The 10870-nt window shown below is 40.3% G+C and overlaps 1 protein-coding gene across 1 annotated transcript in view; it reads left to right on the top strand.

Moving 5' to 3' along the window:
* Positions 1-100: 100 nt before the first annotated feature.
* The window catches only part of ADHFE1 (alcohol dehydrogenase, iron containing, 1), a 19292-nt gene continuing 8522 nt past the window's right edge, over positions 101-10870 (top strand). The window contains exons 1-9 of the mRNA XM_010013644.1: positions 101-131; positions 2363-2406; positions 2584-2637; positions 4933-5087; positions 5255-5451; positions 5828-5905; positions 7061-7166; positions 8417-8569; positions 9711-9809. Coding sequence (XP_010011946.1) covers positions 2584-2637; positions 4933-5087; positions 5255-5451; positions 5828-5905; positions 7061-7166; positions 8417-8569; positions 9711-9809 — 842 coding nt within the window. The 5' untranslated portion in view covers positions 101-131; positions 2363-2406. The remainder of the gene's footprint in view (positions 132-2362; positions 2407-2583; positions 2638-4932; positions 5088-5254; positions 5452-5827; positions 5906-7060; positions 7167-8416; positions 8570-9710; positions 9810-10870) is intronic.

Here is a 10870-nt window from a genome sequence, read left to right as displayed (position 1 = left end):
GGCAAGCGGGTGCACTCAGGACACTTGGGCAAGGGCAGATCTGTATTTCTGCTTTAGTTTTCCCATTTAACCATGCCGTTTTCTTTTACCTAGATGTCGGTGCCCGAGCCATTCCCACACTTATTCTCAAGGTAAGACTTGATTTGCGTCTTCAGAATAATTCTGTAGGAGACCATGGTCTTGTAGAGCCAAACGTATCAGTGTAACCTGGGCAGAGGGTGCAGGTAGCAGGTAGGAAACAGAACAATTTACAGGATAAGGTAAGAGCTCTGTTATTTTGCAACTGTACAGTGACAGTGCTTATCATTGGAGAGATTCAGTTTCCACATGAGTCAAAATCAATGCATCCTGTCTCTCCCTGCCCTTACTATGAGGCACGTTGGTCAGAAATTTGCTCTGGCTGCTACTATTGCTGTCATCACCAGGACCATCTCAACTATAGATCTGCTTTTGAGGGGAAAAATGCACGTGTTACATTGGTAAAGAAACAGGCGGTGATACGGATAAAAAGGAGCTGTTCACAAAGGACTGCTTTGGCTTGGGGATTTTTATACAATCAGTCCCAGGAATGCAGCTCACATAGGCCAGGCTTGTGGAGTAAGAGCAGGAGAGCTGCGCCACATCACGCTGGGAGGAATTTCTGTTTGCATTGACTGACTGTAGGAGAGTATAGAAATAGCTATCTGTGTGCTGGTCAGTCTCCAGAGCCAATAAAAATGTGGGTTTCAGGCCATAATTTCAGCAGTGTGTAATTTTGAGTGGCTTGGTTTCACCTGCTTAAGACACTCTTTAAAGAATTAACATTTTACATGTGCAAAAGCCGTATATATGTTCAGGTATTTGTTTTGCCCACGACCATCATACAGCAAAACAATAGCACAGCTGAGAAATAGAATCTCATTCTTCTGCTTGTCTGCTTGATGACCTACTCAGTCAATTCAAACTAAGCCCTTGCTAAATAGAAGTCTTCATTAAAAACCTCTCTGAAAGTTTTAGGCAGCAGTCGAGCCTATAACGTTAGCAAGATGGTATCAGTTCAGTAAGTCTGTAAATAGTGGGAACTGATTTAACAGTGAGTGTAGCAGACAAAAAATATGTGGTTTTTTTCTTGGCACTGCTCAAGGAAATAGTGCAATTTTTCAACTCAGTAAAATTCTTCCTGAAAGTTAAGTTTGGCTCAAGAATGTAACAGCAGGGCATCTATTGTACTATCAGAAAGCAAGAGAGTAAATGGTTTGGACATGTTCTGAGCCTGTCAAACTAATGACTGAGAGTACAGCAGACTCAAACTCCAGGAGAGGTCAAACATGTACAGCCAGGCAAGAGACGGCAATGAAAGAGCTGATAGCAGCTGGCCTGAGCTTGAATAGGAAGTGCATAAAGGATTTTAATACATCTATCTGTTACTGTTGTGGGTCAGTGCTTCGGTGCACCCCAGTGTGTCTGTAAGACTCATTATCATGGCTTTGCTCATTCTGTCTGAATCCAAATCACATATTTCCAATTAATATAGCAGACAGAAGGCATGGCTTGAGCAGGAAGAGCAGAATGCCTCTTCTCATCTTTTTTTTTGGAGAAGAATGGGCTGTTACAGTTGATGTAGTTTGTTCCACTTCGGGGCAAAATCAGGATACGCAAGAAATTGAGAGTTTCGTGGTAATTCATGCAAGAATGACATGGCAGAGAGGATGTGACAGAAATACTATCCTTATAAATATCTTCTATCTTCTACTAAATAAAGTTGATAGTGACCCACTGCTCCTTATTAAAACTCTGTTTAGTATTAGGAATGCCTGCAGTTTCTTAATTTTCAAGCAAGCAATTCAGTTTCATCTGCAAGTTCAGGACTAGGCAGAAATAAAAAGAAGTGTAAACACCTATTAGTATTACTCTCACATGTACAAAAGATGTTCTCTATGCAGGTGCATATGGAGGGTGTCTCATGGATTTGCCTTAAAAGTTTTTCTGAAGGTTATCATGTAGCCCCTACACATTTGTAGCTCCTCTCAACCGGTATGTAGCAGCCTGTATGCTCTGCAGGTACTCAGTTTTACTTAGTACATGCTGCTCTGGTCTTCACAGACTGCAAATTCTCATGCAGACTTCTTGATGAGTTACTCAGTTTTTACAGGAAAGAATTAATTCTTGAAAGAAGGAAAAACACACTTGGTTTGGGCTTATATGAATCAAAGCAAGTACTTGGATCATGCAGTCTCACAAATAACAGGCAACTGACAAGCCAAGATGACCTGTGCAAATGTGTTAGTGCTTTTAAAAGCAAAGGAATCTGTCAACTCTAGATTGAGATACAGAGTAAAGTCACTTTTTGTTCACTAATTTTACTGGTTTATTTCCATTCTAGTCCCTGAACGGCCTACCCTGGGAAATACTGACTATGCATTTGAGGTACATTGAATAATAAGATATATTTTATTTAAAAGTAGTACTTTTTATACTTACAAATATGTCATTTTACAAATGTTTACATTGGTAAATATTTATATTTCACTTTGACTGCTTGGGACGAGATGCATTTCTCCATTTTTGCAGAAAAAGACATTCTTTTTTTTTTTTTTTTGGTAGATGGCCATTTCAAACATTCGATATGGAGAAGGAGTTACTAAAGAGATTGGCATGGTACGTAAGTCCATCACTGGTGAAGAGTTACTTTCTAAAGGGCTGCTTGTGCTATCAATCTGTTTTATAAGGGAAAAGGTGTGTCTGAATCTCTACTGCTTTGCAGAAGGTGTAGTCACATACATAAGTGTAAAAAAGGTTGGAAAATATTGTTGGGTAAAGAACAGAAGCATGTTAGATCAATATTGCTGTGGTAAAAGTGAGCACATGAAATGCAGCTTAATGGATAAAGAGATGGTTGATGGTTTGCCAGGATTATATAAGAATATTTTTCTCTGACAGGGAGTTTAATGCAAAAAGTTCTGAATCCTGGTGACTCACCAGGATTTTCTCAAGAACACTTTTGTCTCTTCTAGTGCTCATTAAAATGAATCGAGAGTTTCCATTAAATTAGATGGATATTCTAAGTTTGCACTGTGAAAATGTATAGTTTTTGTTTCAGCAGTGTGAGATGATTCACCTGAGTACATTGTTCCAGTTTGCCTTTGTCACTAAGTTTCTTCATTTATCACTTTTTCCTCTCTTCCTGGCATTTATGGCATTAACAGTTCTCTTTTCTTTGCAAATTTATAAAGTAAATTAATAGATAGTAAATGAAGTTAGACAGAACTTCAGTCTTTAAACAGCATTAGGATTATTTAGAATTGCATGCATTAAGTAGCTATTGTGACAGTTAATTTAGCAATGGTTAGCATGTTGTAGTATTTTTCTTCTTTTTGCTACCTTATTTTGATTTTTCCTCAATAAATTCATATTCAGTCTTAAATTTTCAAGATTTTAATGCTGTGCTTTGGTAGGCAGTCAGGGGAGACCTAACCTGTGTACAGAGCTTTTTATGTCACAGAGCAGTTGACGTCATCTACCTGGACTTGTGCAAAGCATTCGACACTGTCCCACATGACATCCTTGTCTCTAAATTGGAGAGACACCAATTTGATGGATGGACCACTCAGTGGATAAAGAACTGGCTGGATGGCCGCAGACAAAGAGTTGTGGTCAACGGTTCAATGTCCACTTGGAGACCAGTAGCGAGTGGTGTCCCTCAGGGATTGGTGTTGGGACCTGTGTTGTTCAACATCTTTGTCGGTGACATGGACAATGGAATTGAGTGCGCCCTCAGCACGTTTGCCGACGACACCAAGCTGTGTGGCTCGTGTGATACGCTGGAGGGAAGGGATGCCATCCAGAGGGATCTGGACACGCTTGTGAGGTGGGCTGATGCCAACCTCATGAAGTTTAACCAAGACAAGTGCAAGGTCCTACACCTGGGTCGGCACAACCCCAGGCACAGCTACAGGCTGGGCAGAGAAGAGATTCAGAGCAGCCCTGCGGAGAAGGACTTGGGATGGTTGGTTGAGGAGAAGCTTGACATGAGCCGGCTTCAGTGTGTGCTTGCAGCCCAGAAACCAACCGTATCCTGGACTGTATCAAAAGAAGCGTGACCAGCAGGTCGAAGGAGGGGATCCTGCCCCTCTGCTCTTGTGAGACCTTACAAGGGCCATGAGGATGATAAAGACTGGAGCACCTCCTGTATGAAGATAGGCTGAGAAAGTTGGGGCTGTTCAGCCTGGAGAAGACTGTGTGGAGACCATATAGCAGCCTTCTAATATCTGAAGGGGGCCTACAAGGATGCTGGGGAGGGACTCTTCGTTAGGGACTGTAGTGGTAGGACAAGGGGTAATGGCTTTAAACTTAAACAGGGGAAGTTTAGATTAGATATAAGGAAGAAGTTCTTCACAGAGAGGGTGGTGAGGCACTGGAATGGGTTGCCCAAGGAAGTTGTGAATGCTCCAACCCTGGCGGTGTTCAAGGCCAGGCTGGACAGAGCCTTGGGCGACATAGTTTAGTGTGTGGTGTCCCTGCTCATGGCAGGGGGGTTGGAACTAGATGATCTTAAGGTCCTTTCCAACCCTAACTATTCTATGATTCTATGAATTGTGTAGAAAAAAATACTTCAAGAGAATATTTTACATTTTACGGTAGTCTTAAATGGTTCTACGTGGTTTTCACTTGTTCAACATCTTTATCATTAGTTTTCTTCTGTCATAAGACTTCACCTATATAAGTTTTGCACCCTTATTCTTTATGCTGTTTTCTGCATCCTGTGTGTATGTGGTTAATCCTCTTCTTCTTTAGCTGATACTGTGTCAAAAGTTTTACAACTATAACCAAGTATTTTTAGATTGGACTTTGTGTTACTTTTAAATGGTTTCACTTGTTTTGGATTAGTATTTAAATAGCTCAGTGTGTGATTTTATACCACTTGTTTGTTTTTTAATTTCATTGTTATTGTAGGACCTGCAGAATCTTGGTGCTAAAAGAGTTTGTTTGATGACGGATAAAAACCTCTCCCAACTCCCTCCTGTAAATGCAGTACTGAATTCCTTGGCAAAATATGGCATAAACTTTCAGATGTATGATAATGTCCGGGTGGAGCCAACAGACCAAAGGTACTACCTTCTGACAACATGCTTTTCCAAGTAGTGCCTTGGCTTTTATAGCATGCCATGCAGCTGTTTAAACACCCCCTTGTGACTTGTATGCTGGTCTTAATAGTTAATTTCTCTATGTGCTGTTTTTCACCTGACTAATTGGAGAGCTTTTCTTGTTTTCCAAGTTTCCTGGATGCCATTACATTTGCTAAAAAGGGAGAATTTGATGCTTATGTTGCTGTTGGAGGTGGGTCTGTAATGGACACCTGTAAAGCTGCCAACCTCTATTCATCCAGCCCTATGTCAGACTTCTTGGATTACGTCAATGCTCCTATTGGGAAAGGGAAGCCAGTCACTGTGCCCCTCAAGCCACTTATTGCAGGTAAAACAGGAGGAGAAGGGGACTCATTTTATAGTCTGTATGGTATTTCTGCTGAAATCAGGTTACTGTGACTATTTCATCTTCATTTCGGCTTGCTGCTCCTCTAGTTGTATTCAGCAGCAATTTTGCTTTCTACTTCAGTGGAAATAAATCACGAATTTTGTCATCAGTTTGTCTAGTTTAACTGAGTTTGACTCCTTTTACTGAGAAAAGAGATCAAAGTTTCTCTTTGACTTGTTGGCTTTAGATCAGGGATACCACTGCGATTTCCTGGGTCCTGTATTTTTGGTGGCATTGCTATTGTGGATTTATTTATTTATTTTGTGATACTATGTATTATTTATTATTTGTTGTTATCCCCATTCTTCTTTTTAAGTTCCTACAACAGCTGGAACTGGAAGTGAAACCACTGGTGTTGCCATTTTTGACTTCAAAGAACTAAAAGTAAAAACCGGTGAGGTTTGGTTTTTTGTCTGCAATTCAAGACAACTACTTTTCCAATGTCTTCATTATTTCCCTTCCTTAAAAGAAAGGGATACTGCATGTCATTCCAAGTGTCATTTTGTTTGATTGAACTGCCACAGGCAAATTTGAAGAGCTTAAAGGTTTCCTCCTTGAATTAAATTTATAGCATAGTAACATAATGAAATACCTACATAATACAGTGGATTATAGTTTGAAGGCAAAACAGGAAACTAAGATCTTTCAAGTCCTTAAATGGCAGAAAATTTTAATTGCAAAGGAAATTTCTACTTAGATCCAGGGTCAACCAACTGTTCCTTATTTCCTCTGTATTTTTCTTTCAGCTTTTAAGACTTCTGTTTCTTTGTTGTATAATTGCAACCAAATGTTCCTTTTCCTGACTTTTGAAACCTCAGGCCTGAGATGCTCTGCAAGTGAGGGGTACTGTCTTCCTTTGGCCTTTTCATCCACGGCAAATAAAAATTAAGGCTAAAATGTCATCTTAAGCTTCATAGCTGTTTTGAGGTTTTACTCAAACACAACATGTGGATTTTATATGCTACACAGTCTACAGTACATGGGACCCAAATGGATGTGCTGAGTTTTGCCCATAGCTCAGAGTTTCCTAGTCTATATGTAGTCAGTCTATCTATATGTCTGCCTCTCTCAAAGCTACGTCTGTGCCCCCTGTCGTGATTTAAGCCCAGACCTTAACAAAAATACGAAGGCACACTTACTACAGATGCTGAAGACAGCAATTAGCAATAGCAATTGATTGTAAACACAAGCCAGTCTTGCCATCTGATTGTTCATAGAAGATACAAATCTAAGAATATTGTTGCAGATGCGATTCAGCACAAACATTCTGAAAGCACAGGGTACTCAGAAAGGGTTACAAATGGAGAGAGAACATTCGGGTGTAATTTACTTCAGGCAAAAGTCTCAAATCATCCAACTCTTACAGGGACTTAATCATCAGTAAGACTTACATTCATGGGTACTCCTCAGTCTCCCTTCTTTCTCTTTGCTTTTATCATAGTTTCAAATCATTTCTCCATATTATTGTTAAGTTTTGAACATTAAGCTTGTCTTTGCTATTCTCTTGCAAAAAAATCTCTAACTTATTTTTCTTACTTACATATTGCAGGTATTGCTTCAAGAGCCATTAAACCAACATTAGGCATCATTGATCCTTTACACACACTGTCTATGCCTGAGCGAATAGTGGCCAACAGTGGTTTTGATGTGCTTTGGTGAGTTCTCTGTAGAGGCTGCTACTTGAATTTATTACAATTTTGTATTTTTACTATGATGATTGAAGAAAAAATATAAGGCACAGAAAAGGATGATCTTTTTTCTTCCTTTCCTGTTCTTGTGAAGGTGGTCTCTCTTAAACTTTCCTTTTATTTAATTTCACTACCTCCCTCAGAATGTATGGGAAGAAATCACTCATTTGCAGAAATTTTAATAGTTTTTTAGTGCATTGGAGAAGCCATTTGCTTCCAGGATGGTTGTTGTCAGGAAAGAGAGTCCAGGCATCCCTTTTTAAGAGATCATGTAGATGACCAATCACAAATTCAGCAGCATTTAGCACATCTCATAGACACAGCAAGGAGCAGAGAACAAGGATTTTCTAATAAAAGCCACAATGTGTCAATAAAAATTTCTGCTGGCTGGTAGGATGTTGGCAGGTCTTAGCCCATTTAAGACCATTTTCAAACCTGTCTCATAATGTGCTTTTCATTTGGCACAACATTTTCTTCACCTTAAACCTGCAGCTTTTAACTGCATAAAATGCATGGAAGTTTTTATTCAGAGGGCCAGAGCTTACTTTGCTCTGGGTGCTGTGTATATTGAAGTAAAAGATGGATAATGAAACTGATTTCTCAGGCTTGGTGAAGTATCCTGAACTGCACTGTCTGTAATGGAATTGAGGCATTTATTCATATGTGAAAACGGTTTGTCTGTAGTTTTGTACATCTGAATGTAGCTATGTAGGCAGTGCCCCTGTTTTATGTGGTCAGGTTCATGAGTCTCTGGAAGATGATACTGTTGGCGGTTCCACTTAGCTTAAATATTATACTTCTAATTTTTTAATAGTCAATACCTCTAGAAGAAAGGTAGTTTACAATGCTTCCAGCGCTAAAGTCTCTTATCATCCCTATCCTACAGAGAGAAAGTGCATCCATTGTAGATGTACAGAGGTCTTCAGTGAAAAGCATTACACACTAAGATGCCAGTTCATCCAGGCTAAATTTAAGCATGGTGTGAGCTGACACATTGTGACTGTGTTTGGATTGTCTTCTGTGTGGAGAGTGAAGTGCTCTGGAGGTGCCTGCCCAACAGTCTCCCAGTGGTCTATGAGATTGTATTTCTATTCTTGGCAACTGTTAAAACACCAGAACACCAGAAATAAATGAGAAGAACCTGCATTCAAAGAAGAGCAGGGGAGTAAAAAGGAGCTCTCCCACTTAAATAATTCATGTTTCAATCTTTCTTTTAGCCATGCTCTAGAATCGTACACGGCTCTTCCTTACAACATGCGCAGTCCCTGCCCTTCAAATCCAATTAACCGGCCAGCTTACCAAGGCAGCAACCCCATCAGTGATGTCTGGGCTCTCCATGCTCTGCGCATTGTGGCTAAGTATTTGAAAAGGTAACACATTTAACAGCCACCTCCCTCACAGTATGTTGAGTGCCCAAAAAGGGATGCTTAGAAGAACATAAACTTTAGGCTAAAATAAGGCGAACTGCGACATTAAACCTTCATTTTCTACCCTGGATTTCTCTTAAATAAAGCAAAAAGTTTTGAAAGTAAAATCAGGGTTACTAGGTTGTCTTGAAGAGGCAGCTCTTTAATGCTCTGCAAATCTATTTTAAAAATCCTCAGTTGAAGGTATTTCAACTGCTCAGTTAATATGGGAGCAACATTCACATATTTTTGTCAAGAATCCATTTTCAATGACAGGAAAAGGGGAATATATGACAAAGTGAATGAAATACTGGGGGGGTGATTTTTGTGACCTTCAGTGTAAATTAAGATACTTATGCATCCATCAAGAAGGTAACTGCACTTACGAAAGTGCAAAATTATGCATTTACTGAAAACTAGTTCATACTTAGAAGATCTTCAATTTAAATTAAGTTTTTACTTAACTGGGATCAATTTGGTAGGGACCACACTTTGGTTTGATCCCTACAAAAAAGAATTCAGCCTGTATATAGTTTTTGTATCCCATGTGCACTTCTATTAAAGATCAGTGTGAGGTTTCATTTTTTAAAGACCTTTTACAGTACCTGGCTAGTCAAAGTAGTTGTTTGTTGTCCCTGTGGAATCCACTCATGAGACTTTTTCTTCATCTTGTCAAACTACACAAGCAGTCTGATGCATAGGAAGGCAAGGAACTCTTCCCACACAGATGGTGAGGTCCAGACTACCACCTAATGAGATGGTGAGAAAGCTGGAGGGGTCTTGGAGTGGTACAGAGGATTACCAAAGCTCCCAAGCAGAATTGTTAAACCACCAAGGTGAATATGGCTAAATTCACTCTATTTACTCCGGTTTTGGAAAAATGAAAGGAAACTTGGCCTTTACTGAACCAGTTTGATCTAAGTACTGATCCAGAAGCAGGATTGATCTCTGACTGAACTGTGTCCTGATACTATTTCCAGTATTTTTATCTTAGCTTACCTTGAAAGTTTTTGTACATCTGTCTGTAAAGAAGCCCTCTCTGCCTTCTCCATACTGAATTACCAGTCTGTGAATTCACTGGTACCATTGTCTCCATGGTGCACAGAGCCATCAGAAACCCTGAGGACCGTGAAGCAAGAGCCAACATGCACCTAGCAAGTGCTTTTGCTGGTATTGGCTTTGGCAATGCTGGTGTTCATCTCTGGTGAGTATGGAAAAATATTAACCCCATCCAAAGTCAGCTTCTAGCTAGCTAGTGTTTGCTTCAGATTGTCATTCAAATAGCTGCTTTTGTTGCCAAATATGCAGTAAGACATTGTAGCCTGGCCTGTGATGCAGGGAGAGTCCTGTGTTGTGGGAAACTGATGGGCCCTTGGCATTTATGGTGTACAAAGATTGTGTATTCTGATACTCAAATCCAACCACATGAAAGTTACAAAAACATGGCCTTCTTTACCTTCCTTGACAGTAAAAATCATAGTTAGGAAAAAACAAATCAGTGGCATGTAAAATGTTGGATTTCATGCCAGATGTTCTGGAATGAGACAGCGATGAGGTAATTCCTGAACTGATGCAATTGTCTGTAAGTTTGTCTATGGGGTAGGCAAGCAGCAGGCTAAAATGAGCTGTAATTAATATTACAAGGCAATGTAGTTTCATACAGGTGAAAATCTCAAAGAAGAAAAGCCTAAGCCTGAATTCCGTGGAGAATTTATTAGCAGTCATTCTCTTCAGAGACCTTCCTTTCATGCCTTTTGTTTGAGCAAATCTATTCTTTAATTATACTTGTCCTGGGTTCAGCTACAGCAGTCATTTTTTCTCCTTCTTAGTAGCTGGTGCAGTGCTGTGGTTTTGACTTTCAGCCTGGGAACAACACTGATAACACCGATGTTTTTAGTTGTTGCTCAGTAATGTTTACTCTGACCAAGGACTTTCTCAGTCTCATGCTTTGCCAGAGAGGAGGGGAAGCCGGGAGGAAGCAGAGACAGGACACCTGACCCAAACTGGCCAAAGGGCTATTCCACACCACAGCACGTCATGCCCAGTATAGAAACTGGGGGGAGTTACCCGGAAGGCCCAGATCGCTGCTCGGGTCGGGCTGGGTATCGGTCGGCGGGTGGTGAGCGGTTGTGTCCTTTTCCCTTGTTATTTCCCTTATCATTATTATTGGTAGCAGGAGTGGTTTGTATTATACCTTAGTTACTGGAGTGCTGTTATCTCAACCCGTGGGAGTTACATTCCTCCGATTCTCCTCCCCATCCCTCC

Source organism: Nestor notabilis, unplaced genomic scaffold, assembly GCF_000696875.1.
Source record: "Nestor notabilis isolate BGI_N333 unplaced genomic scaffold, ASM69687v1 scaffold1254, whole genome shotgun sequence".
In the NCBI taxonomy this organism is placed as follows: domain Eukaryota; kingdom Metazoa; phylum Chordata; class Aves; order Psittaciformes; family Psittacidae; genus Nestor; species Nestor notabilis.
Note: the sequence above shows the minus strand (reverse complement) of the source record. Positions and strands in the feature narration are given on the sequence as shown.